The sequence below is a fragment of the Cupressus sempervirens genome, chromosome 5 (genome assembly GCF_028749045.1).
Source record: "Cupressus sempervirens isolate cs-2001-9-10 chromosome 5, ASM2874904v1, whole genome shotgun sequence".
NCBI lineage: Eukaryota > Viridiplantae > Streptophyta > Pinopsida > Cupressales > Cupressaceae > Cupressus > Cupressus sempervirens.
In genome coordinates, this window is record NC_143122.1 from 891,868,372 (window position 1) to 891,896,109 (window position 27,738).

At 37.7% G+C, this 27,738-nt stretch overlaps 1 protein-coding gene across 1 annotated transcript in view; it reads left to right on the forward strand.

The window, feature by feature from the left end:
• The window catches only part of LOC149558793 (U3 snoRNP-associated protein-like EMB2271), a 106,930-nt gene that overhangs the window by 45,201 nt on the left and 33,991 nt on the right, over nucleotides 1-27,738 (forward strand). Inside the window, exons 2-4 of the mRNA XM_089832852.1 lie at nucleotides 26,065-26,389; nucleotides 26,477-26,701; nucleotides 27,294-27,552. Of these exons, the coding sequence (XP_089688978.1) occupies nucleotides 26,065-26,389; nucleotides 26,477-26,701; nucleotides 27,294-27,552 (809 nt within the window). The remainder of the gene's footprint in view (nucleotides 1-26,064; nucleotides 26,390-26,476; nucleotides 26,702-27,293; nucleotides 27,553-27,738) is intronic.

Below are 27,738 nucleotides of genomic sequence, written 5' to 3' on the forward strand. Positions count from 1 at the left end.
GCCAATTACCTGGCTCTTCCAACCCACTATAAACTCAAGGCTACCAAGGACACAAAACTTTGGTAGACATAGTGTTTGTCTTCGCCTAGTGTGATCGCTTATGGGATTTGGACCATAGGGAGATCACTAGGCAAGAATGCTTAAGGTACTCTTGTGATCGCGAGATCGGTGACTCATTGTAAGGTGAGGTGTCCCGTAATTGGGAGCAAGAGGAACACTATGAACAGAAGCTCGATCTAAAAACTCTAAGTTAGTAACTACCCTTTTTAGCCGCTCAACTTCTTGGTGCAAGGATCGATCCTAGTGGACTACCCGGATCACCCCTAGATTTACACTCACCATATGTGTTCCCTTGGTTGTGCTTATGGAACTTCCATGACAAAGCCAATATCTCTTGTGAGAAACCACTTGGTGTGAGGCAAAGGAGCATCAAGCGTGGGCCAAGTTGTTGAGTAATGAACCGTGACTCTAAGGTAGATTGCTTGGCTATTTTTTTCGATGTTTTGACCAGTTTTATGTTTTTGCAACATAAACATTCTGATAAAAAGTTGTTAGGAAGGTCGTTCTGATATCCCAAATGCATATTGACAAGGTTGTTTTTGCCCTTGATCAATTGTTTTGAGACATGTTACAACACTTACTATTTGCAAACCTTGTTGTTTACTGATACAAACTGAAACGAAACGCTGTCTAATTAAAATGACTGTCTGATTGACAAATTCAAACGAACTTCAAATTGAAAAATTGACTTTTTTGCACAAAACTGACACTCTGTCGCACACTTTCAGAAGAAATATCGCACGACATTTTTTTCAAAAAATTCTGTCGCATGTCTTGGTAAATTATATCGCGTTGTTCGCAAGATTCTATCGCAATCGGGCCTAATATCTGTTGCTTGAAAAAAATGTGTTGCACTGTTCCTGAAATTCTATTGCATGACACTGTTTTTGAACTTATGTCGCCCTCCTTTTGAGAAAGTATCGCCTAGAGTCATTTTGGGTCAAAAATAGAGTTTGCCGTTGGATTTGTTTGGTCTAAGGAGTGTCACGCTGGTCACCCTTGATCCTAGCTACCTATCAGTGTGTGAAGAATTCATCATAGGTTGAAAAGATGAGTTTAGTCCGTCGAATGTAAGTCTTGAAACGTCTTGATGAATCACTTGTCAAAATTCAGCTATTATTTTATTCTAGCTATCCGCTATTGATCTTCTCGCTTGTTCGCCCGACTCGAGTCGCCCGTGCTGTAAGATCTTGAGCACTGTTTGACAAGCCATCTATCACATTTTGATAAGTGACTAGTCCTAATCGTAAAAGCTTCAAATTCGGTTCTCTTTTCTTGTCCTACTAAACAAAGACAACTCTTTACATGTCAGTCACAACTAGATATCAAGTTGGTAACGGTAGCCACACACCTTTTATTTTCAAGCAATTGGAAACACCACCCAAATGTCTTTGCAAACAACCTTGTGATAAGAATCTCAAATTTGCTCAAACACAAACAGCTAACGTTTGGCACAACCCGCTTTATAGTTTTGAAAATCCATTTGGTACACCCTTTGAGACAATCGAGGATACGCGTGGTATAGTCTATGGTGCACCTTGATGAAATTAAACGTCGCTTAGAAGAAAAAGCATGTGAAACCCAAAAGACTTTGGAGGCTATATACACTATGGAGAGAGAAAATCAACAAGCTGAAACTGACAATCAGGCATGGTATGAAATATATAAAGGAACTTGTCCTCGAAATCCCTTTGAAAATAATGATGGTAATCACACGCCTCCAAGGACTCCTAGAGCTGCCGCTGGCGCATGTCCTTCACCTAAACCATCTCATCATGATAGTGATGAAGAAGTAACTAGCGAAGACGTGATCAAATTTCAACAGGATGGCTTCACCCAAAAACTAATGCTCAGAGCTTTAGAGGAAAATAGAGACCAATACTTCAGATACATGACAGCTAGGGGATGGAAACTCCCTCAAGGTTTTAATGTTGAACATATTATTCCAAAATGAGAGCCCACTGAGGCTGAAATCTTAAGGGAAGAAATACAGGAACTAAGGAAACAATTTGCACAACTACAAACTTCAAAAGAGCCTCCTAGGACATCATTTGTTGAATCAATTTGCGCTCTTCCATTCGATAGGAGTCTATACATGCTGCCATTTCCTAAGGATATAGAGGTTCCTAAGTATGAAAAATACGATGGAAATGGTGACCCTCACAACCATGTGAGACATTTCTATGCTATTAGCATGGACTTTATGCATGAAGACACCTTTCTTATGCGTTTGTTTCCTAGAAGTCTAAGAGGACAAGCTATGGAATGGTTCACAAAATTGAGTCCTCCTCTTAAACCATTTGACAAACTTGCGCAACGCTTCATCCAACAATATTCATACAACATTCAACATCCTGTGACTGTGCTAGACTTATGCAACATCAAACAAAAACCAGGAGAATCTTTTTCAATATACCTCCAACGATGGAGATCTTTATACTCTCGGTATCCTTGGCAAGTGCTCGAGGCTGAAAAAATTGACATTTTTGTCAATACGCTTGTACTCGAATTATACTTTGATCTAAGAAAACAGTTATTCACATCCTTCAACACCATGGTAGAAAGTGCATATCGCATTGAGGATGTTGCTATAAAAAGAGGTGATATTTCCATAAACAAGGATAGAATTAACAATGGAAACGGTAAAGAGAAAGGAAAACCTTGGAACAAAAACAAGTATGTTGTCAATGACGGAGTAGTGGACACTCCTAAGACTAAGGAACCTGCATTTAATCTTTCCAATGCCATCTATGCAACAAAGCAATAAGAAGGTTCAAAACCACAAACCTTTGACAAAGGCTCTAAGTTTGCAAAGAAGCGGCGTGTTTACACACCTATGGTCGAACCTTATGAAGTGGTTTTAAAAACCTTAATTGCAAAAAAATTGGTTACCTTGCCAGAAAACTCACGTCCTTACGATCCACCCGTTAGACCTCCATGGTGGAGAGAAGATCATACTTGTAGCTATCACTGAAGTAAGGGACATAACACAGAGAATTGCTTCAAACTCAAAGATGTAATTCAAGACCTCATTGAAGCTGGCAAAGTTGTTACAGATGGCCTTGTTAAGAATACTGATCATAAGGCTTTCCAAAAACCATTACCTAAATACGAAAAGGGTGAGACCTCAAGGGTAGCTGCCAAAAAGAATCATGACGCCAAAATCAGTTATGCTTACGCTAACACTGATAATGTTATAAGCATGCTTGAGCCCGTTGAATACATATGTATGACAAGCTCCAACAATGAAAACTGGCCAAATTATGATGCTGAAGATGAACGACCAAGAGTGGTCTTAAGGACACGATCCACTCCTCAAGATCATACTGATACTAGACCCAAGGTGGTACTCTAAGTGGCTGAGTCTTCATCTTCTCAAGGTGAACCACTCAACGCTGTCACTAGGGTGCAATCTAAGGTTGTCCTAAAAGTTGCTAATGATCCTAAAAATGCTTCATCGTCTAAGCAACCAATTACTTCCAAGATCTCCAACTACGATCTTGTTAGCCAACTGCAACGCACACAAGCACAAATATCCATTTTCGAATTGCTAGAGTTATCTCCTTTGCACAGGGATATCCTTGAGAAGGATTTACGTTCTGCCAATGTTTCCATAGATATTGATGCGGAACAATTCCAAGCTATGGTGAACCACATCTCCTCGCCTCACTATCTCACCTTTTGTGAAGAAGATGACCGAGCTCTCAGTCATCCCCATAACCTTGCTCTTCATATCGAAGTTTAAATCTTTCGTACTCGCGTCCGTCAAGTCCTGATAGACAATGGTGCAGGGTTAAATATCATTTCGTTCAATGTAATCCAACAATTGGGCATGTCTGAATTTGCCATCGATCCTAAGCGCAAGATCACTATAAAGGCCTATGATGAGGTTGAAAGGCCTTCTAAAGGTCTAATTGTACTTCCAATCAGAGTTGGTCCAGTTGAGAAGAATGCTATTTTTCAAGTCTTAGACATACCACTTGCATACAACTTGTTGTTGGGACGACCATGGATTCACGATATGCAAGCAGTACCCTCTACATACCATCAGTGCATTAAGTTCCCTTTTAATGGTACTGAAGTAGTTGTCCCCGGCGACAACTCCATGTCTATCAACACATTATCTGCTGCTGAAATGCTAGTCCCACACAATTGCTCTTCTCATGAGCTAGCACCATCTTTCACAGAATGTGAACAAAAACTGAAAATGATGAGCCTTGGTATGGGCGAGTACACTTTGGACTCTATTGCTGCCTTACCAATTTCCCCTCGGCCCTATGGGAAACCAACTATTGCAAAGAAGTCTTCTGCTTCTGCTATGACACTTTTTGGCACTTTTGTGCAATCTTCCATACGATTGGAAGCGGAGAAGGAAGGACAAGCCATTAGGGATCGGATCTACAGAGAAGAGGAAGACGAGGAGGTTACAATGACTACCCCTATTTCTCCCAAAAAATATGGAAAAGGCTATAAATTTTTGACAAAAAAGGGCTACCAGGGTCACGGGTCCTTAACTGGTTGTAAGAATGCTCTAGTTGAACCTTTAAGTCACACTCAAGGTCGTGATGCTCGAGACACCGCTGGTCTAGGCTTTGGGCTAGACAATAATACACCAAACTGTGATCGAAGATTGCTCATGTCTAGTGAATTAGAGGATGATGACTCTCCCGTAATTGCTTCTACTCCACAAGACGAAGACTTTGTTCCTCTCACTTCCCTCCTTTGGGGAGAAGAAATAGTGACTGCTAATAATGAAGAAGCTTCTAGCTCCCAACAACAGGAACAAGAAGGGTCTACTTCTGAGGACATAAATAGAGGACAAATTAGGCAGAATATTGCTCATCTCATAGATAGGGGTCAAAGTACAAATTCTCATGAGTATGAGTGGGAAAGCGTCTCTGATACATCCTGTGAGCTAGGGGTGGATGTCATTCATGCCTATGCTACCTAACCCGATGTAGTCGAACGGTCTAGTATTGGGTCAGATGAGTTTGACTCACAACATGTCTCAATGGATCACGCTAGTTCTTCCAGGACTATTCCTGAGTTGGACTCTTTTGCGACATTTTCTATAGGCTCAACTTCATAGGTCACCAAAGATGACTCCTTCCATATCAATCACATTGAAACTTCTCCCTCACTCTCGCTAATTTACCCAAATCTCATAGATTGGTCTATCCAAAATCAAAGACCTGAAATATGGTCTTTCCAAAACGACTATGAGATCGCTTGTTATCTAAACGCAATTGAACCTGTCATTTCTTCCACCAGCGAACCCACGGTTAACATGACAGAATTGGATATCAAGTACCTCAGTCAAAAAATTAAAAGGAAAAATAAGCGATCAGACGGCGAAAACCACATTGTGGGTGTGTCTAACCCTCAAAAAAGTAAAAATAAAGGCGTATCTAACGGTGAAAACCTCTCTGAGACACCTGCGGATGAGGTACTTGGTAGTCTGCCAAGCTATTTCCAGGATAGATCTTTGGTTCTAGTCGAACCTACAAAGCCTATCAACTTGGGAACAGAAGAGTGTCCTCAGATTATCCATGTAGCTCAATCTTTCTCAAATGAAGAAAAGACACAGTTTGCTCAATTCTTTCAAGACAAGAAGGTCAACTTCACATGGACATACTTTGACATGCCAGGGCTTGATACAGATCTCATCATGCATCACTTATCAATCTCATCAGATGTCAAGCTTGTCAAACAAAAGTTGAGAAAAATGCATCCACATGTGGCCCTACTGGTCAAGACAGAGTTAGAAAAACTATTGAATGCAAACTTCATTAGGGCCATTGATTATGCCGAGTGGATTTCCAACATTGTACCTGTCTCCAAGCATGACAAATCCATACGAGTTTGTACTGATTTTAGAGATCTCAATAAAGCGTGCCCCAAGGATGACTTTCCACTACCAAACACCGATATGATAGTGGACATGACTGCGGGTTATGAGATGTACTCGCTCATGGATGGATTTTTTGGGTACAACCAAATAAAGATAGCTCTAGAAAACCAAGAAAAGATAGCCTTGACATGTGCATGGGGTACCTTTTGTTGGAATGTCATGCCTTTTGGGCTCAAAAATGCTGGCGCTACATATCAAAGAGCAATGACAACCATCTTTCATGATATGATGCATAAAAACATGGAAGACTATGTTGATGACACATTGGCAAAATCAAAGAAATGAGACACACATCTCAAAGACCTTAGTTTGATATTGGACCGTATGGAACAATTCCAACTTAGGCTGAATCCAAAAAAATGTGCCTTTGGTGTCACTTCTAGAAAATTGCTAGGTTATATCATTTCAGCAAAAGGCATTGAGGTTGACCCTGAAAAGGTCCAAGCTATCATGGATATGCCTCCACCAAAGACTATCAGTCAGCTTAGAGGTCTGCAAGGACAACTACAATCCATAAGAAGATTTATCTCTCAATTAGCTGATAAGGCTCAACCTTTCAATAAAAATCTGCATAAAGGATCTACCCATATTTGGAACAGTGACTGTCAACAAAGCTTAGACTAGATCAAAGGCTACTTGGCAAAACTGCCAGTTTTGATGCCACCCATTCTGGGAAAACCTTTGATTTTGTACATTTCAGCTACGGATTCTTCTCTAGGAGCACTCTTAGCCCAAAGTGATGAGACGGGTAAAGAAAGAGCCATATACTATATCAGTCAAACTTTGGTGGCTTATGAACTAAATTATACAAGTATAGAGAAGGCATGCCTTGCTGTAGTTTTTGCCTCCCAAAAACTTCAGCATTATATGTTGGCCCATATAGTTCACTTGATTGCCAAGATAGACCATTTGAAATATTTATTAACTAAAGCTGCACTTACTAGTCGCCTTGCTAAATGGATGATGATTCTTTCTGAATTTGACATTCAGTATGTTGAACGTAAGGCAATCAAAGGACAGGCCATAGCTGACCAATTGGCTGACTTCCCACTTGAAGATGTAGCACCTATGCAAATTGAGTTTCCAGATGCCTCGATCATGAACATTACTGACAGAACATGGAAGATGTTTTTTGATGGATCCCATACACAGAATGGAGCAGGAGCGGGGGTGTTGTTTGTTTCCCCTCATGGTTATACGATCCCAAAGTCTTACAAATTATTATTCTCATGTACAAACAATATTGCAGAGTATGAAGCATTAACAAATGGGATCAAAATGGCCCTTGAATGGCGAATAACTGAGCTACACATCTATGGGGATTCTCAATTGGTTGTGAACCAAGTGAATAATGAATATCAAACAAAGGATGACAAGTTGATCCCTTATAAAAAGTTGATAGATGCTCTAAGGAATTATTTTACCTTTGTAACATTCCAACAGATTCCTAGAGCAGAAAACAAGGCTGCTGATGCTATGGCCACCTTCGCATCTATCCTCCAAATACAAGAACATGAATCGTAATTTGAGTTCCTGGTGGAAGAATTGCGCCATCCAGCCTATGATTCCTCAGATAACCAGGTGATCTACACTGTTGTGGGTCACAATTCCTCCCGCTATGTAGCTATTTTCTCCTACCTATGTGATCAAGTTATTCTTGAAACCCTCATGCGCAACCAAAAATGCCAACTCCTTCGTAATGCTTCACACTACACTTTGGTCTCTGGTGACCTGTATAGGAAGGGTCTAGACGAAACGTTGCTTAGGTGTTTAGAGCTAGAAGAGTCTGAGAAGGCACTTGCCGAAGTCCACGATGGCATTTGTGGGGCACATTCTAATGGCCTTGCACTTGCCCGAAAACTGCTTAGGACGAGTTATTACTGGCCCACCATGCAAGCTGATGCTGTGCTCTATGCAAAGTCCTGTCAGAAATGTTAGCTCCATGGCAACTTGATACATGCTCCTAGGCGAGAGTTAATCCCTTCTGTGAGATATTGGCCATTTCAGCAATGGGCCTTTGACTTGGTAGGAAAGATTCATCCAAGCTCATCCAGCGGTCATAAATTCATCATCACAACAATGGAGTATTTCACTAAATGGGTTGAAGCTGTACCATTATCTACTGCTACAGACAAACATGTTGCCCTATTTATACTGAATCACATCATTTGCCGATATGGTATGCCATCCTCTATTGTTACGAATAATGGAGGGCAGTTCAAGAATAAGGACTTAAAACAGTTGTGCAAAAAATTTTGAATTAAACAACACTGGTCCTCCATTTACTATCCCCAAGGGAATGGCCAAGCTGAGGCCTCTAATAAAACACTGCTGAAAATCCTACACCCCACAGTTCACAAGTCTGGGAAAGATTGACACTTGCAAATAAATTTGACACTTTGGGCCTATAGAACCTCTAGTCGTACTCCTACAGGGGCTACGCCCTTTTCTCTAGTCTATGGCTTTGAGGCTGTTCTCCCATTAGAAGTCGAGATACCTTCTTTGTGCATCTCCTTACATGGGTTAATAACCGATGAAGATCATAGAGCTATGCAAGTACAAGAATTAAAGACTCTGGATGAACGTCGCAAGGCTGCTTTTGATCACATGAGAGCTTATCAGAAGCGCATGTCTACACAATATAACAAGAAGGTTCACCCCCGTGAGTTCCAAGTTGGTGAACTTGTGCTTAGAGAGAATCCCAAAAATCAGCAAAATCGGGAACAGAAAGGAAAATTTGAACCTAACTGGTTGGGTCCTTACATTGTCACAGTAGCATTTGGGTCTGGTGCTTACTACTTGTCTACTTCAGAGGTTGAAGAGCTTGCAGAGCCTATCAACATCCTACACTTGAAGAAGTTCTATACTTAGAGGCTTGTTGCTCAGCTATCTTGTATATATCTATGATCATGAAAAAATCCTAAAAATCAAAAAAGTCCTCAAAAAATGATCATCTTAGTGAAAACCTAGCAATAGGCACTTTGGTGTATCAAAAAACAAAAAAAAAAGTCGTGAAAAAATCTGTCAAGTGGTGAAAACTTGGAAACCGGCACTACTTGAAACCCTTACATCTATGTCTATCAAACTCAATCATCCACTTCGCTACACATTTCCTAGCTTGGAATTGTTTCTTGTCCTCATCTCGAGGGCATAGCTACTTAGCCTATTGAGTTATTCTTGTGCATTAGGGTTTCTTTGACAAATCACAAAACAGTGTTTCTCAACACTTCCCCCACTTTGACATCAAGTGTTTTTTTTTAACACTTTACAGATAGTTTACCTCCGGTCTCCGATGTTGCGATATTTCTCACTATTAGAATCAAGTCTTGAAGAAATGGCCAAGTGACTTGCACACATGCACTTTAACACTTAAATGACTGAGCTATGCTGATCTTTATCTACTTTGTGTGCTGTCTATGATGATTTCTTTTCCATGTGTTCCCTCCCTAATAGTCTTTCAAGGATGTCATTGACTAGAAGACTGGGGGCATGGGACATATTTTCTTGATTTCTACTTGTGGGTATGCTTTTATTTTTCTATAGTGTTGTAAGCATTCGTGCTTGTCCTATTCAACACTTTGACTTATAAATCTATCATCCTTGACTGTTTTGCAAGACCGCACTCAGGGTTTATCCTGGCGCTTATGCCTTGATACAGGTTTAATCTTGCTAAATTAAACTTAGGGAATCTAATCGTGTAGTTATCTTGACTTACATGTCTCTGATGCTTAGATTGGATTTCCACATACCTATCTAATATCGATCATATTCATATCCTCATAGTTATACTAGTGATGGTTGTATGATCTCATGATGTCCCTAATAAATGCTCAATGATGAAATTAAGAGTCTAAATGTTATGCGCTTCTTGCTGGTAAACCAATTTGCATCGTAGTTTGCATTTTAGGTTCATGTCATTTTTTTCTACTTGCACATTCCTACATGTGGGAAGAGCTCTCTCTCTTCATCTTTTTCATGGACATATCAGTTAGTTGCTTTTATCTTTCACTTCTACTTGTCTTTTCACCTTCTTAATCTTTTGCTACATTTCTTTGCTAACCTGTCATCACAAGGGGTTAATCCAAAAAATCATCACATACGATCTATCCAAGTGTCACATTTTCACAAAAATATTTAAATCTATACCACCCATATGAGAGACCAAAAACAATACACATAAGCATATACACATACATGAGCTGAAAACAAAAACTGAAACATCACATGAAAGCTGAAACATACATTTTGAGACAAGTACAAAAGAATATCGATAAACCCAGTATCTCATATATATATCAAATGTGTCATGGTACATATACAAATGTGAGATCCAAAATCTGGATATATGTCTCAAAAATACATAAAGTACAAATCAAAACACAATGTCATGTCCGACTGCCACCCTCTACGGCTGGTGTTGGCCCTGGTGGAGGAGCCTGTCTCCTATCTAGCGCCTGCACTGCACCCTCTAATCTGCCCGCTCGCTCCGAATAATCAGGAAGACCCTGTCCTAGTGGTACCACACTCTTATAGGCGGCATAATAGTATGCAGCTCAGGCACCATGATGCGCTGCCTCTCGCCTCGCAACATCTCGCTCTCGGTGCAGCTCATTTTCTCGTGCTCGCTCGTCCATCAGTTGTTGATCCCGTACTGCAATGGTCACCCGAACTACCTGCAACTTTGCCTCCAAGGCACGGATCCTCGCACTCTGCTCCTCTCCTCCTGCTGGCTGCTCTGCAGGTGCCTCTACCCTCACCGCTCACCATCTCCTCAAGGGCACCTCCTCCTCTCCTTCTGTTGGCTTCTCTATAGGTGCCTCTACCCTCACCGCTCACTGTCTCCTCAAGGGCACCTCCTCCTCTCCACCATCATCACCATCAGACTCTAAGGACTCCTCTGCCGCCTGCCTCACCTGCGCTCGCATCCTCCTCCGCCCTGCTCGGGAACTCTCCCCCTCCATCTGCCTACCCCCTCTCCCTCCTCCTCCGCCTCCTCCTCTACCGCCACCTCCACCTCCCACTCCTATAGGTGTTGCATTTGGATGTGTGAATCGCTCTGCAAACTACCGCCATATGCGACTGATCACAAACCGCTCCACAATGTTTGTGCTCCAACCCACCAACGGTCTGCTATACCGCATGTAATCTAACTCCCATGAATCTGACCATCGCTGACACTCCCGGTATGGTCACCATGTGAATGTTGTCAGCTCATCAAACATGCGTCAGTAATAGGTCACATCTCCACTATGCCTCTGTGGGATGAAACCGCTATAGCAAAAAATGTACGGCTGGCTGCGTTCTCGTGGCTACACCTGTGGTCGGATCACAGTGATGTGCTCCCAAGCCCAGATCTGCGCCAACACTGCTCTGCATGCCCATGATCCACCCTCATGATATACTATCTCATGAAGCTCGTGGTACATATCTGCCAATATCACAGGCCCCCATGCCATCCTACATGGTCAGGAGATCAGATCATATACCAGCCGACCCCATCCTAGTAGAAAGCCCTTCTGGCCTCGGTCTGTCACCAGGGCCTGGGCTACCAAAGAACATAACAAGCTGGGCAAAGGATAATCATATCCATACTCAGTCATTAATCTCTCCCAACTCAGGTGATGATCCAGAATGGTCACATCCTGGAAAAGCTCCTGCACTCGTGCTTGCCCCTCTGTCGGGGTCATATCATAGTACACCTGTGCCATCATGAAAACTTAACATCAGTACACCTGGCATCCAACATTGAAATGGCTAAATCAACAAACTACTAACCAAGTAACTTACCAACTCGCCGTGGCATGGCACTCGGAGAATACGATATACGTCCTCCAAGGTAATCAATGCCTCGCCGATCGGTAAGTGAAAGGTGTTATGCTCGCTATGCCACCTCTCTGCCAGCGCAGATAGCAAATCGTGGTTTGCCCGAATATGGGGCACCGTAAAACCCAACACAAGCCCATAGCCACTAGCGCAATCTGCTCCTCATCGCTCAAATGCTACACAACGCACAAACCAACCACCTTGGGAGCTCTAATCTGTAATGTTGGGAATACCTCCTGTCCAGGTAAAACAAGCAATCATCAGTAATAGTCACATGACGAAAAAAGCATTAAGATAAACAACAAAACTAGTTGTACGACACTTTTTACAAATAGAGTGTGACACATTTTTTGAAATAATGTCGCGCGACACCTTTTTAAATATGAGTGCAACATTTTTATGTCGTGCGACATTTCACACCATGTCGTGTGACATTTGGGTGTCGCCCATGCGACACATTTTCCTGAACAGTGCGACACTTTTTTCGAAAAAATGTGTCGCACGATAATATTTCTGAGACCGTGCGATACTTTAAAAGTATCGTGCGACTTTTTTTCAAAAAATTTTAAAACGTGCTAAAAACTCACAAAAAGCTCGAAAAAGCAATAAAAAGATAGTCACTTACCGGCACCCCATATCGCTCTGGCCGATTGTGCAACCGGCTGCGCTCGAAATGGTGTCGATGAAGAGGAATGTTCGCCTGAGCCATGATGCTATGTGGACCACACAAAATATCTCAAATCACAAAAAGACAAATGAATAGTGAAAATGACACTTGGACCCCTTTTACAGCCTCCAACCTCATTTTGACCTAATTTTTAAAACTCCTCGAAATTGCGCGAAAATTGCACCCCTAGCTAATTTCGACGTCCTGGATCCATTTTCAGGATGGAAATCAAAATTTGAGTTCATCTTAATGGTCAAAATCACATTTTTAAATTTTTCCTTCTTCTGAGCAGTTAGCTGACCGTTTGAAGTCTAATCTTTGAATCATCGTTGGGGCATCTTCATTTCTTCATGTCTTCATCATTTCTATACTTCATATCTCCTTCTATTCACCTTTTCACATCTAAATCATCTCTCTACTAGATTTGACCTAATTTTTATGCTATATCCTTCAAGGTCAACTCTAGTCAAACTGGGACATTTTATCAATTTCTTATAGTCATTCTTGGGTTCTAATCATCTACCTGTCATCTTGGACATTTCTCTATTCTAATTTTCTCATGTCTAGCCAGTTTTTGCATCCCCTTACCTCATTTCAATTTCGATCTCGAGGGGGCAGAAATACTCTATTGCTGATTGTTATAGCTATCTATTTCTTAGGAGCATTTGTTTGACCTTATCACTTGCCCTCGGTCTATTCACTTTGCTAGGTGTTAAAATTCTTTTTGGATCCTAACATAATCTTCCTAATGTTTAGTACTACCACTATCAACCTGTGCATTTAGGACTTGCTATCTATTTCTGCATTCCATTTTTTGGAATCAGACGTCTATATCTATCACCGCCTACTTGGCTTTCTATTTTATTTGACATAATGTGTTCCCAGATCGATCACGCATTAGTCAAAGAGGGGCAAATGTAATCACCTAAAAATGGTCACCTAGACTATTAGCCCCCTTTTCAGCATTTTGGCTAAATTAATTTAATCATTTATCTAGACCAAATTGCTAATAATCAATTTATTTGATTATAACCTATAGTTTGACTATGCTATCCTAAGTTCATTATTTGATTAAAAGAACATGTCCCCTTTTAATTAAATAAAAGACCCCATTCTTCTAACCCACTTAAAGTGCACACATAAAGTCCTTTTTCTATTTTACAATTAAAAGAAAAGGCTTGTGAGACTTTTTGTCTTATGTGACAAGTCAACTTATATTCTATTGGTTGACTTGTGTGTGCACATGGATCACTCCTATTTTTGAATTCCACCATTGATCATCCACCATCTTCATCTTGATCTCTACCGTCCATATATCTTTAAAAGGGAGAGAGCTTTCCCCCTTAAAGGATCCATCTTTTGAATATTGTCATGCTGTAGGTTTTCTAACAGGTTTCTTTGGAACTTTGTGGAGAACTTCTCATTTCTTATCTCATTCTCTCATTCCATCATATTAGCACAAGATCATATGGCATTCTTAGCATAGTTGCATTTTAGTTTAGATTTGATTTCTTGCAATAATCTCACATAGTTTAAATATTTGATTTTGTAATACTCTCATCCATGTTTAGCATAGTTGCATCTTGCATTTCCATTCAAGTTTAGTCTTCCATCTTGCACTGCATCTTTGAGGAACACATTATAGACACTTGCATTCTTGCTCTTGTCTCAAAGAACCTCCCATTGCATGGTTTACTAGCAAGAAGCACATTTCTAAAGCTTGGCTGAGAGCCTTCATGCTTGAATACTAGCTTCTTGCACTCCGTGGATAGGGAGCTCTAAGCCGACATCTAAGCATTCCAACTCATGGAATTGTTTGGATAGAAGGGTTTAGAGTGTGACACAAATCAAGTGTACAATTAAATCCTTTAATAAGTTCACACCTAATAGTGTGTTTTGTAACCTATAACAAGATTAACTCTTCATTGAGCTCACTTCAGAAGAGTGAAAAAGTGGTAACATATTACTTGGTCATTTTTCAAAAATTGGGTTTCCACATTAAATCCTAGTGTCATACTTGTGTGAATGTTGTTTTCATGTCTTATGTTGTTTACTGCTATATTTTTCTGCAATTTAGCTAACACTAAAATAGAGAGTTGGGTGTTGATATGAATAAGTTGAATTATTGATAATTTGCTAAATTGAATCAGTGGATGTATGAGCTTGATTAAGTTGTTAAAAGTTGTATTGGCACATCTGGACCTGAGGATAACTAATTCACCCCTCCCCCCTCTTAGTTATTTTAATCACTTTAATAATCCTTTCAACTAGTATTCTAGGCTTCAAACAATGTAGAAATTTCTTTTAGTCTATACTTATTATTGAAATATTTTTGGTCACTTGGAAGTTATGCAATGAAGACATTTTTAGTGGTAAATGTGGATTTCTTACCAAGCCTAAAAAAATACTCATCTATCACAATATTGCTTTATAGGTCACCCTTATCATGAAGGTGGATTAGAAGAAATTTGTAGATTTTCTCATTGATGGTATTGTTCAAGTTTTAACAAAAGAGGTTGCTCATGGGTAGACATATATTCAGAAACAAGAAGAACATGCATAAACCTTTCAACAATCCCTTTATCATCTTATGAGATAGTTAAATGATGTGTTAGATATAGAAAGAGACAAAGTCATACCAGTTTGTGCTAATCCACTAGTTTCCATTCTGCCTCACTCCAAAAAAACAACAAAAATAAATGTCAACACACCCATATGGTATTCATATATAGAATGATAGGATCCTAATATGTATGGAATTCCCCAGGATGTGGACAACATGGGTATACATGAGGAATAATGAGTTACGATCAAATATATACATGCTCTTTTGTACTTTGATATGTGATACTATTATTTTCATGGTAGATTGGTAAGGAATTGTGATTATGGTCTCCATCTCATGAGCATAAATTTATTTATGTTAAACCATATGTAGGATACTCTATATTTGTAGTGTGATTGCCATTGTATCTAAAGATCAACTTATCAATGCCCAATACAACCACTAGACCTATTAAATCCACAACAAGCAGTTAGTCCCTTGTTACAAATCTTGAGGAGACCATTGACCATTGTTATAACAATCTCCCCCTCAACATTACCTGAGGGGATTCAAACCTATGACCAAGCTCTGATGCCATTTGTTACAAGTGTGGTTTCCATTGCACCAAAAGATCAACCTGTTAATACTTGATACAAGCACTAAACATATAGAATCCATAAGAGGTAGTTAACCCACTGTCATGAATCCTAAAGAGAGCCTTGACCATTTTGCCAACAAGTATATATTGTTGACTTCATTATACTAAATAGGAAAAAAATCAAATGATTGAAAAAATATATGATAAATTAAATTAAATATTTAAAAAAAATAATTAAGTCGTGATTGAATTATACTATTAATGTTAAAAAAATGAATCATATTCTTCTAAATATAATAATGGCAATAGATGTCAAGCATCCATGAAATAAAGTTTATTATTGATGAGAGAAGAGTATATGATTTATTTAATTCAATCTTGGAATGGCAAATTCAACCACGTTATATACCTCTAAACACCCATGTCAAAGTGTGTCACAAAGAATTGTAAGGTGTAGGTGATGAAGGATACTGCCCTTGACAACCCAAACACACAACAAAATAAAATAAATAAATAAGAAAATGCAACAAAGGAATAGTTGTTTCTGTTATCCCAAAGAAATAATTACATTGTTATGAAAATGACATGGTACAACTACATGGACATTCCTATTATAATAATTTGCAAGTTGGAGTCGAAACTTGTATTGGTAGAACTCTCTTTTGTGATCCTTGTTCAACTTAATTTCAATGCATAATTGTCTTAGATTGTTCTAGAAGGTGAAATCCCCCATTTTTGGGCATCAAAACCCCAATTGACAAATTATTTACTGAGAAATATATTTTACTAGATTTCCAGTAGATTAACTTTAGGATAGACAACTTTGAAACCAATTGTTGAATCATTAATCACCATATATTGGTCAACTTTTGATATGAACTCAAGCTTCTAAGGTCCTCAAAATTTCATTTAAGATTTTATTAGAGACATTTCGTAGAAAATTCTAATACCTCTTAAATGCCCCATAATATTAGGGGAATTCTTTCAATATTTTAGAAAAATATGTGTAAGATGTTCAAAATTAACCATGTACTAAACAAATAGTAACCATGCCAACATAGCCTTTGTTTAAATATTAACTAATATTTTTGGGTGATGCAAGATTGAACTTACAACCTAGATACTCCTACATCATGAATGATAACTATTTTCCAAAAAGTGGTTATAAGATCAAACTAGCTCTGAAAGTTATGCTACTTAAGATAAAAAATGAAATCCCTTCAAATACATTAGTGAGAGTCTTGAAACCCATTTGAGGGCATATTATTTGAATATTCCAAGTTAGGAAAAAATAATATAAAGGTGGTCAACCATAAAAGCGGGTTTATGATTTTTAGAACCTTCTAAGGTTGCTAAAATTCTGAATATAAAGAAGACAAACAGGGGTTATCGAGGGTAGTTTTGATGACACATGTAAGCATGCTTTCAACATCTAAGTTTTTAAACTTTGCAAATTAGTCATGTGGGGAAATTGTTTTAGTTTCTTGTCGATTTTTGTTACTAAAAATGTCTTTTTAAGGTTTGATATTGTGTTGAACTCAAACTTGAACCATGGGTTTCAAGTTCAAGTTCTAAGGTTCAAAGTTTGAAGGCTCAACATCTACAATTCAAGGATGCAAATTTAGAAGTTCAATATTTGAGAAAGATGAAACAAGTTGAGGTTCAAAATCTGGATTCATTAGAGGTACACCATCAAAAGTTCAAGGTTCAAAGTATAAAGCCATGTTCGGAGGTTTAGATGCATGGTTCAGAATTGCAAGTATTTCAACAACTCGAAGTTGCATAGGGCTGAAGTTTAACATACAAAGTTCCAAATATAAGTTCAGTCCTAGAACTAAAAAGTTTATAAATCCATGACTTAGTCAAGATCAAAGATATAGTTCGTATTCAAGGGATCAAATGGTTTTTACTCACAAAATTAGTAGGTGACATACTCATTATCGGGTAAGAAGGTATTATCATTGTTGTTTATGGGGAAGTGTCACATTCCTATCATATCCGTAAACAAGAAGCTATGAAACATGATTAAATGGAGATATTCACATTCATGGATTAATCTATATCAATTGATATTCACCTACATAATACACATAATCAATTGAGTAGAACTTGTGGGGAGTTGTAATGGAGATATTCACCTTCATGAAGTAATCTATCTCAATTGATATTCTCCTACATAATACGCACATGATCAATTGAGTAGAACTCATGGGGAGTTCTATGGAAATGGTCGAACGACTTAAATATCACACACTAAATGGTCAAACGGCTTTGACATCACACACTAAGCTTCATTCCTACAATAAAAGTGTTAAATAATCAAAGTTGACTTATTTTTCCCAAGCTTATTTTTTTCTGAGTTTGTGATGTTTAAGAGTGGTTGGAAATGGTATCCAACCTTCACCCAATAGTATATAATGTAGCTAAGAAGTTGTGGCCAGAAACAAAGGATATAAACCATTCGAGATTCATCTAAACAAGGTAGAAATTGGAGATAATTACTTCTCTTAAAAGCTTGGGGTGGCCTCATAAAAGATGGTGCAGACCAATACATATGGCTCGAGTCAGATTGATGATCATCATCTACAAATATATATAAGTAAAACTATCTGTGCCCTGTCTTGTCAGCCGACAAGTCTATAGGAGGATCAACATTCAGTCTTAATTCCACAGACACATGAACGCCCATGCATTGAGGGTGCCAAAGTTGTCGATGCCCAAGTGTGCGATGTTGTAATTGCATATCCTCAATCTCAGACCGTACCCAATAACCTTCTTCATATTTATCAGGAAACAGGTTCAAACTACAATCAAATTTCAACTGCAAAGATGCTTGGCAACATTGATGATGGTGTTACATTGGCCATTTAATATATCAATATGAAGATGTGGGCTTTATAGCCGTGAATATATAAGCAATAGACTACCATCGTGGAATGGAATTTGGAAAAACACCGACAATACATGTGAACTATTTGACAAAATGTGAGCGGCATTGTACATCAAGTGTTCTTGTTTAACAAATGTCCAACCCAATATGTGGAAGCATAGATAATGGTGGATTTGTTCAACCTTATATTTTTTTTTGCTAGAGATTTCCAGTCCAAGCTTCGTGTTCCCATTTACAACTCGAAGATATGATCAAATGTGAAGATGGTACATATTGTTTCCTATCTAGTTCATTGATTAATGGAGGCAGGCATGGCTATAACATATATGAGTTCGCTCTCATGTAAAAAATCATCGAGCGCCATAAGAGATAATTCATGATTTCGATAGCAATTAGATAATATGCCCAATTGCCAAACTGGTGAGTGATTGAAAGAGTGGACAATAAACATAATTAGGTTACATGTTTGAAACTCCACTTTCCAAGCCGTGTGGTGATCGTTAATCAAATTATACTCCTAGAGATACAAGGAAAGCATGTAATCTATTTTTCAGAGTGTCTCCAGAAGAGAGCCCGAGTATAATTGATAAAGGTTGATGTATGCAATCGATGTGCTTGATGTTTGTTAGCACATTAGGTTAGTGATGCTAGGTGTTGGTAAATAGATTTTCCCAGCATAGATGGAATGATATATGTGTTTTTTCAGAGGAAATAATAAGTTAACTCACCAATTGTTAGAGTTCGTACAAAACAATATGGAACTCTCTGCTTATATGTAAGTATTTCAATATTATTAAGCGCAACTACATTTTTGAAAGATATTCAATAGTTTCTCATTACAAGAGAATGCCTTTCATAAGTATTTTTACCATAAAATACTTAAAAAGTTATAACACTCAATTCATCAATATAAAAAGAATGTATAGTTTGAAAAACCGTTCAAATTTAATAACAATAATCATCCACATGATTATCTATTATTATGAAATCCAACTATAACTTTCACTTTCTTCCCTCAGCTTCTTCTTACTTCAAAATAAGCCTCTATTCATAATAAGGCAAGATCAACTCTACATGTAATCTATTTCCACATGAAAATGTATCACACATTGAATGGACAATAGTTTCTATTTGAAAAGCTCCAATCATAAAACTAACAAAATTTTATATAATCCTTATGTCAAAGTTCTTACTTTGAATTCAAAAGCATAGATACTAATTAAAATGAGTTTCTCTTTGTATCTACTAAGAGAACATTTTCAAGTAGCCAGTTATTACATATATAATCTTCTCAGGGCTCAATAAACCATAATCCAAAATTACCCCACCAGGAGTTAATAGTTTTTAGTTACTTAACTACGCAAACTACTAAATCATAATAAAGTAAAGAAACTAAAACTTATCCTGGTAGCTTCCAATCTTGAACTTCACTAAGCACTGCTCATTGACCATGACCTTGTGGTCATCCTGCACCTAGGCAATATGATACAGACACAAATTTTTATGCCTCTTGAGATTTAACTTCATGATCATCATCTTGTCTAATACTAGATTGTCAGTACTTCCACCATCAATGGTCACATCACAACACTTATCTTCACATTTGCACCTTGTGCGAAACAAATTTCTCCTTTGATTTAGGTTAATTCTCACCACTCAATAAGACTCTTTGATTAACTAGGACTTCTCCTCTTTCAACATCTTCATAATGCAATGATTTGGCATCTTCATCAACATGCGCAACTCTGGCCTAGCCTTTAGTTGTTCTATCTATTCTTCCTTGGCACTGGGAACATTCAAATGTTCTATGCCCTTCTTCTCCATGTGAAAACATTTGCCGCGAAAACCTCCTCTTCCAGCTCCTTGCCCTCTTCCTCTTCCTCTCTTATCTTTGTTGTTCTAGTCATGGAAGTGATTGTAATTATTTCCCCTCTAGTTCTGACTACTACTACTCGCCTCGTCCTTGTTCTTTTGATCATCATTTCGGCCTCCATAAGACCATCTACCAAATCTTCCATTGCAACCTCTTCTACTATTCTTGTTATCAAAATTTTTGTTTATCTTTTCCTAAACTCTTAGGGAAAAGTAGTATGCCTCTTGAATATTATTTATTCAAACTAGACTCAACTCCTCCTGAATGCTTGGCCTTAACCCATTAAGATAACAAAAAAATTCTCCTTGTCAACTTTTGGATGGCTCAATAGAACTCTTTAGTATAGTCTTGAACAAATCTTTCTGCTTGCTTTAACCCTTGCATTTTCTTTAGCAGATCAAGCTCATAAGCCATGGGAATGAATTGTCACTTCAATTTGACTACCATTTGGTGATTTTTTCCTCTCCTTTTCTATTTCTCTCCAACTGAATATCCTGCCACCAGATCTTTGCATGTCCCTTCAATTTCACCTTCAAAAACTTGACCCTATTAGGATCCTCAATATCTTCATACTCAAATTATTCCTCCAATTCATTGATCTAATTGATCAACTCATCTGGGTTAAGGTTTCTCAAAAATGAGAGAATCTCAAACTTAGGTCTTTTACTAATATTGGAGATGGCTTTAGAAAATCTTTCTTCCTGAGGGTTCATAACTGGCTCTTCTTCTTTGCCTTCATCATTGATTTTATCTCTTACAATAAGATTTATGCCTCTATGCATATGTTTTGTCAATGCTTGCATTTGTCTCTAAAGGATTCTAAAACCCTTAGGTGTAACACATGTGACTCTTCCACCACACTCTCTTCATGGAGGCATTTTTGCACTTTCACAGAAATCCTAGTGCAAATTGCCTCACAATTGGCGATCTATCTACATGCTCAGCCCAAACCATGGTCTTGGTGCAATCGCCTCATAGTCAGTGATCTATTTACACACTTAGGAACTCCTGCTCTGATACCACTTGATGAAGGGTGCTCCTCTTAATACCATAAACATATAATAGAAACAAAAAAAACAACAATTCGTGAGAAAAAAACATGGGCTTTGTTGTCACTGAGGTTTGAACCCTTGTCCAAAGCCTATGCATGTGTTGATTACATCTTTATCTTGACCATTATCATAATAGACAACGCCAATAATTGTAGAGTAGTTGGCTTTTGGTTGAGGAGCATTATTTGTTGGTTTTCGCGAAGGATCGCTGCAAATGTACTAAGCGCTGCCAGATTGGTATTTGTGTTCCAAATGCCAGCAACCTCTAATTTATAATGAGCAAAGGCTATGAAGAGACGGGGATGCACCGGGGACTTGGGCTATGAAACTATAATTATTATGCACTATTATCATAGTAACATGGAGACACGTCCCTCCCCTTTTGCCCCACATCTCGAAGAAGGGGATGCACCAGGTACTTGGGGACTTTGTCCCCCTATCCCAAGCGACACCGTCAATTTCTGCCACCTTCACTGAGGATGGGGGGATGTCCAATGTTTACTATGTGCTGATTTGACTATTTATGTTCAATGTTCGATGTTCCAACTCAATGCAATGTTCAAGTATTGACACTTTTACATCTTTATATCTTCTATTGCAATACATCTTTTCATAACTAGCATTTTAAGTATCGTATGTATAGTATATACAACGCCCCGTCCCCTGCCACCGTCTCCCCGTTGTCCCCAAATTGAGGCCCCTCTGTAAGCCCGTCCTAGGAACTTGCCCCCCAATTCTGCCGTCCCCCCGTCCCCAAAGGCGGTGTAACTATGACTATTATAGATTGCCCGTTTACAAGAAGCAACAAACTCTTATAGTTTATAATTAATATTACAAAGTAGTTTCAAAATATTAATTGTTATTGTCTATTAATAAATATTAATAGCATAGAAGCAAAAAATGACAAAAAATCACGATTATGTGTGATTAATCATTAGTTGGCATGTGCAGTGATTCATTCTCCCAAAAATCAAGGATTTTTGGTCAACGACTTTCAACTTTTTTTGCAATTTATTAGATGATTAATTGGCAAAAAGTGACAATTTGATAAGCAAAATAATTACGGGAAACTAGCGAAAACTCTAATAGCAATTGTGATGGGAAAAACTTGCAAAAATATGACGTGTTTCTCTACGAAATTGATGCGTGGCGTTCAAGATGCAATTGGGAAAGTGGGGTTGAAAGTTTTGCGTAGTCGCGAAGTATTGTAGATTCGGGAAGTGGCATGAGAGATAGGCAATTACAAAGAAATTTTTCCTCTCTGCATTGAATATATTGTATAACTTGATTGATAATATTTCTTTTCTAACATTGATTTTGTTTATGTGAATTTCAAATATTTAAATTGTTGCAATATGAAGCAAAAGAAGATCATAACAAAGCTTCCTTATTTGTTGCAATATATCTAAAAGAGCAGGGTAACATTGTTTTTCACTATCTATTTTAGAGAAAACAAAGAACCCGTCGATAATTATATAAATCACTTTAGGCTTGTCAATTATGACATATAAGTTCTTATGATTTATGAAATTGCTCAATATTTATAACTTAAATTAAATTTATAATTCACGCAGCTCAGTCTTTATGTTCAACATATATAGAATTGTTTTGTTATATACACGTGTATGTATCACTTCACATATGTGTATGTCATGCCAACTTTGTATACAATTGTTTTTTGAGTGTATATAATGAAAGGAACTTGAGAGAGTTCTAAATAATGAATTTTCCTTCTTATCAATTGATGAGATTAAGGGGCTTCCTAATGAATGCTTCATAAGGCACAATACTTGTTAAAGGTTTTGCAAACAGGGTTTCAAGCAAAGTAGCCTTAACCTTGGACGAAACTCCATGGTTAAGCATGTCTAAGCTATAATACTAGGATGAATGACCTCTCGAGAAGTCCTAATGCTTCACCTCTACGAGCTTCACCTAGATGCAACGAGTGGTTAGTGCTCCATTCATTTTCATGAGGGATGGGCTCTTGTGAACCACTACTCACAAAACATGGGTCAACGAGTTTAACTCAAAAATTATTAGCAATATCAAAATTTAACTTATGGAAAATATCTCCAACTTATCATTTGATGAGCTTAAGGGGCTTTATAAGGAATGTTTCATAGGGCAGAACACTTGCTGAAGGTTTTGTGAATGGGGTTGCAAACAAAGTGGGCCTAACCTTGGAGGCAACTTTGTGGTTAAGTGCACTTTGAGTTGGAATAGTACTAGGATGGGTGATGTTTTGGAAAGTCCCGATGCTTCACCTCTGCTCATCACCTAGATTCAATGAGTGTTAAGTGTTCCATTCATTCTCATGAGAGATGGATTCTTGAGAACCATTACTCAAGAAACTTGGATCAATGAGTTTGACTCAAAAATTACACTGATGAATTTTGATAGAGATATCATAGTTTGACTACTTGTGGAAAATATGGCCTACTTATTATTTGATTTGTATAAGGGGCTTTCCAATAAATGGTTCATAAGGCACAACACATATTGAAGGTTATGTAAATGGGGTTGCAAGCCAAGTGGGATTAACTTTGGAGGAAACTTCGTTGTTAAACACACTTGAGCTAGACCGCTATTAGGATGGGTGACGACTTGGGAAGTCTTGGTGCTTCACTCTTTATCACTTAGATGCAATGAATGCTAATTGTTCCATTCAATCTCATAAGAGATGGGTTCTTGCGAACCACTAATGAAACTTAGGTCAATGAGTTTGACTAAAAAACTACATAGATGAATCCTGATAGTAAATATAACGATTAGATTTTCTGTGGAAAACATCTCCCACTTATCAATTGATGAGTTTAAGAGGCTTTCTAAAGAATGATTCTTAAGGTACAATCATGGTTAATTGCACTTATGCTTGGAGTAGTACTGGGATGGGTGACCTTTTGGGAAGTCCTAGTGGTTCACGTTTGTGAGCACCACTTGGATGTAATGAGTGCATAGTGTTCCATTCATTCTTATGTGAGATGGAATATTGTAAACTACTACTCATGAAACTTGGGTCAATGAGTTTGACTCAAAAACTACACAGACGAATCTTGATAGCAATATCACAAATGAATTCTACTTAAATGAATATGAAGATTTTCGTAGCTTCATTCTGATTTTGAAAAATAAGAAAGGCCACATCATATTTTGTTGTTCAAATCATAGCTTGATTGAATTCTAAACAAACAATATCACGGTTAAAACTTTGAGTACTCCAAGTTTAAAATATATCAGGAGGTTGTGCAAGTGCTTTGAATCATTATGTATGTCCCTTTTCATCCATTCTATGGAAATGTCCTTTAATTAAAAAAGAAGCGCAGTTCTTGACTGCTTTTCTTGAGTTTTTCACATTTTTTTGTCTATATCTGATTTTTGTCGATTTTTTCCAAAATTCCACTCCTCTGGTTTGCGGATTTAAAAATCCCACTCCTCTGGTTTGTGGATTTACTCCCCAAACGAGTTATGCTTTTATGGGGCTCTAAACCATGAGATACTCTGCTTTGGTTATCAGTAAGTTTATACATTGCAAGTTGAAGTTATGATTTTATAGTACCTAAATTTTTGTTATAGTACTTCGCATTTTTGCAGTACTATACATTTTTTATTTTAGCTATGGCCTTAGTGGAACTTAAATTTAGGGACATTGCAGAAATTATCTTTTTGGGACAAGTTCTGCACGTTTTTCTTTTGGGTGTGGATCCAACTCTAAATGATGCCATGGATATACAGCTTAAGCTTTTGCACCAGAAATAAGTACAGTTGACTGTATGCCGTCAAATTACAATGATCTTTTAGTTATTTTTATTGGTGTCTGGAGTTCTCAACTGTATATTGGTTTAGTTGTGTATTATTGTTGATGCGACAAATAAGAGCAACTTGATGGCCTGGAGATTCAAACCTCTTGTGTTTAAATTTTTTATTATAAGAACTTTTTTTCTTGAGGTGATTCTTTGTGTTTATTTAGACCAGGGCTTTTATTTTAAAGTTTTTGAGTTTCATTCACCAGAGAATGGTGCAAACACTTAAAATTAGTAGTTATGATAATCTGAAATATTAACAGAAGATTGTTAATCTAAAAATACTTGCTTGTTTACTTGATTGTCAATGAAATATTAACAAAATACAATTTAAAGATAATTTTTTCGTAGATGTTATGATAGCTTGCTGGTGCATTTATCTTTTCTCTACTTCCAGAAAAGGCATTGTATTCAACTGAACTGCCTAGTCGTTTGATTCTGTTACATGTGTGCATACTTCATTCAAGGAACAAGTCTATGCGCATGAATGTTTATAGCTGTTTTAGTTTCTTTTTTTGATGTTTATATCATGAATTTTGAATAGCTATCCAGCCTATTGGTAATATTTTTTTTTTGCTAAAGAAATGTTGATAGTGTGGTTGGTGCTGAGTTTTGTAAAAGAGTTCAATGCATAGCCTCGTATGATGGTTTGAAGTAGTAAGTAATTGAGTGGACAATTATTCCAAATTCCAAATTTCTCTAATAAGTGCCACGGGAAATTATTGATTAGCCCTTCAAAATTTTGAAAAGAATTCATTTAGTAAATGGAAATTCAAGACAATATGTTGTGGTATGTTAGTTTGGTTCCGTATAATAAATGAGTGCTAAAGGTCAATTCTCAACAGGGTTGTGAAGCCTTCCAATCAGGTAGAGTGGCGAGTTGTTAAAAGACACAAGCAGTCTGTAACAGCTGTAGCTCTAAGAGAAGATGATTCAAAGGGTTTCTCAGCATCAAAAGATGGTACTATTTTTCATTGGGATGTTGAAATAGGTGCAAGTGAGAAATATGACTGGCCTAGCAAGGAAGCCTCTACAAAAAGTTTAAATAGGAAGCAGCGCAGCAAACATATTCTATCAATGGCTATCAGTTCTGATGGCCGGTACATGGCTACTGGAGGATTAGATCGTTTTGTTCATCTATGGGATACCCGCACACGAGAACATATTCAAGTACAAATTTCATAACCTCTAGTGCTTATCCATTATTAATCTGGGCAGAGCAATCATTCAATTTTTAATCTTCTCTATTTACTGCAGGCCTTTCCAGGTCACAGGGGAGCTGTGTCTTGTTTAGCTTTTCGGCAAGGTACACAGCAACTCATATCTGGATCATTTGATCGCACAATCAAATTGTGGAGTGCAGAAGACAGATTGTACATGGATACTCTCTACGGTCATCAAAGTGAAATCCTAATGGTAGATTGCTTGCGAAAAGAACGAGTTCTTTCTGTTGGACGTGATCACACATTGCGTTTATGGAAGGTATCTTTTAATGTATTGGTGGAAGGATTTAGGCACTTAGAGATATCCTGTTTCATATATAATTTTTTATATAGCAGCTCAAGTTTACATTAAAAAATAATGTCACTTCTTTTGAGGTGTTTGATGATAGTATTCTGAAATTTTTGCTATCAGTATGTGTTGTGTGTCATGAAACAAATACCAAGATCTGCTGTAATTTGCTTTGAAACTTCTTGTCTAGAAAATCTGAATGATCTTATGGTGTAGGTGCTTAGCTCATCATATCATTCTCCCAATCTAGTGTCTATATTATGGAGCATTCCCGTGGTTGTGAAAAGTTCATTTTATCTTTCACAATATTTTACCCCTTTTTTCTAGCTTCCCTGTATAGTTTTAGTATTTTATTTGTTGACATTATATAAAATGATGGATCATTTATTACTAATGATGTTCAAGGCAGATAAACTAGAAATTCCCATCACCATCCATTCAGTGGCTTCAACTTTTATGATGAAATCTATTTATGGCCTTTTTTCTTTAGAGTGCTTGTGTGATGGTTATGGTTTACTGATTATTTAATAGATTCTCCCCAATGACTAACTTTGGTGTGCAGATTCCTGAGGAGACACAGTTAGTGTTTAGAGGACCTGCAGCATCTTTAGAATGTTGTTGTTTTGTCAACAATGAAGAGTTTATATCAGGTTCTGATGATGGAAGCATAGAACTTTGGAGCATGATGCGGAAAAAACCGGTTTTTATTGCAAAAGGTGCACATGGGCATGCGGGTATTCAACATCTCTTAGAGAATCATGGCGCTGAGGAAAAGCCAGAAGAAATGACATCATCACAAGTTAATGATGGCAATGATATTGGTAAGCAATTTGTAAATGATAATTGGAAATTTGGGTTTAATGTCATGCCACTGTTTGATTAAAATGCCAACATTGAACAAAAATAATTGATCTATTGAGAAAGGTTAAAAAAGACAACATTGAACAAAATGAATTAATTTGCATAGGAAGGTGCAATTAGCAATTATGCTAGGCAAAATAAGTGTC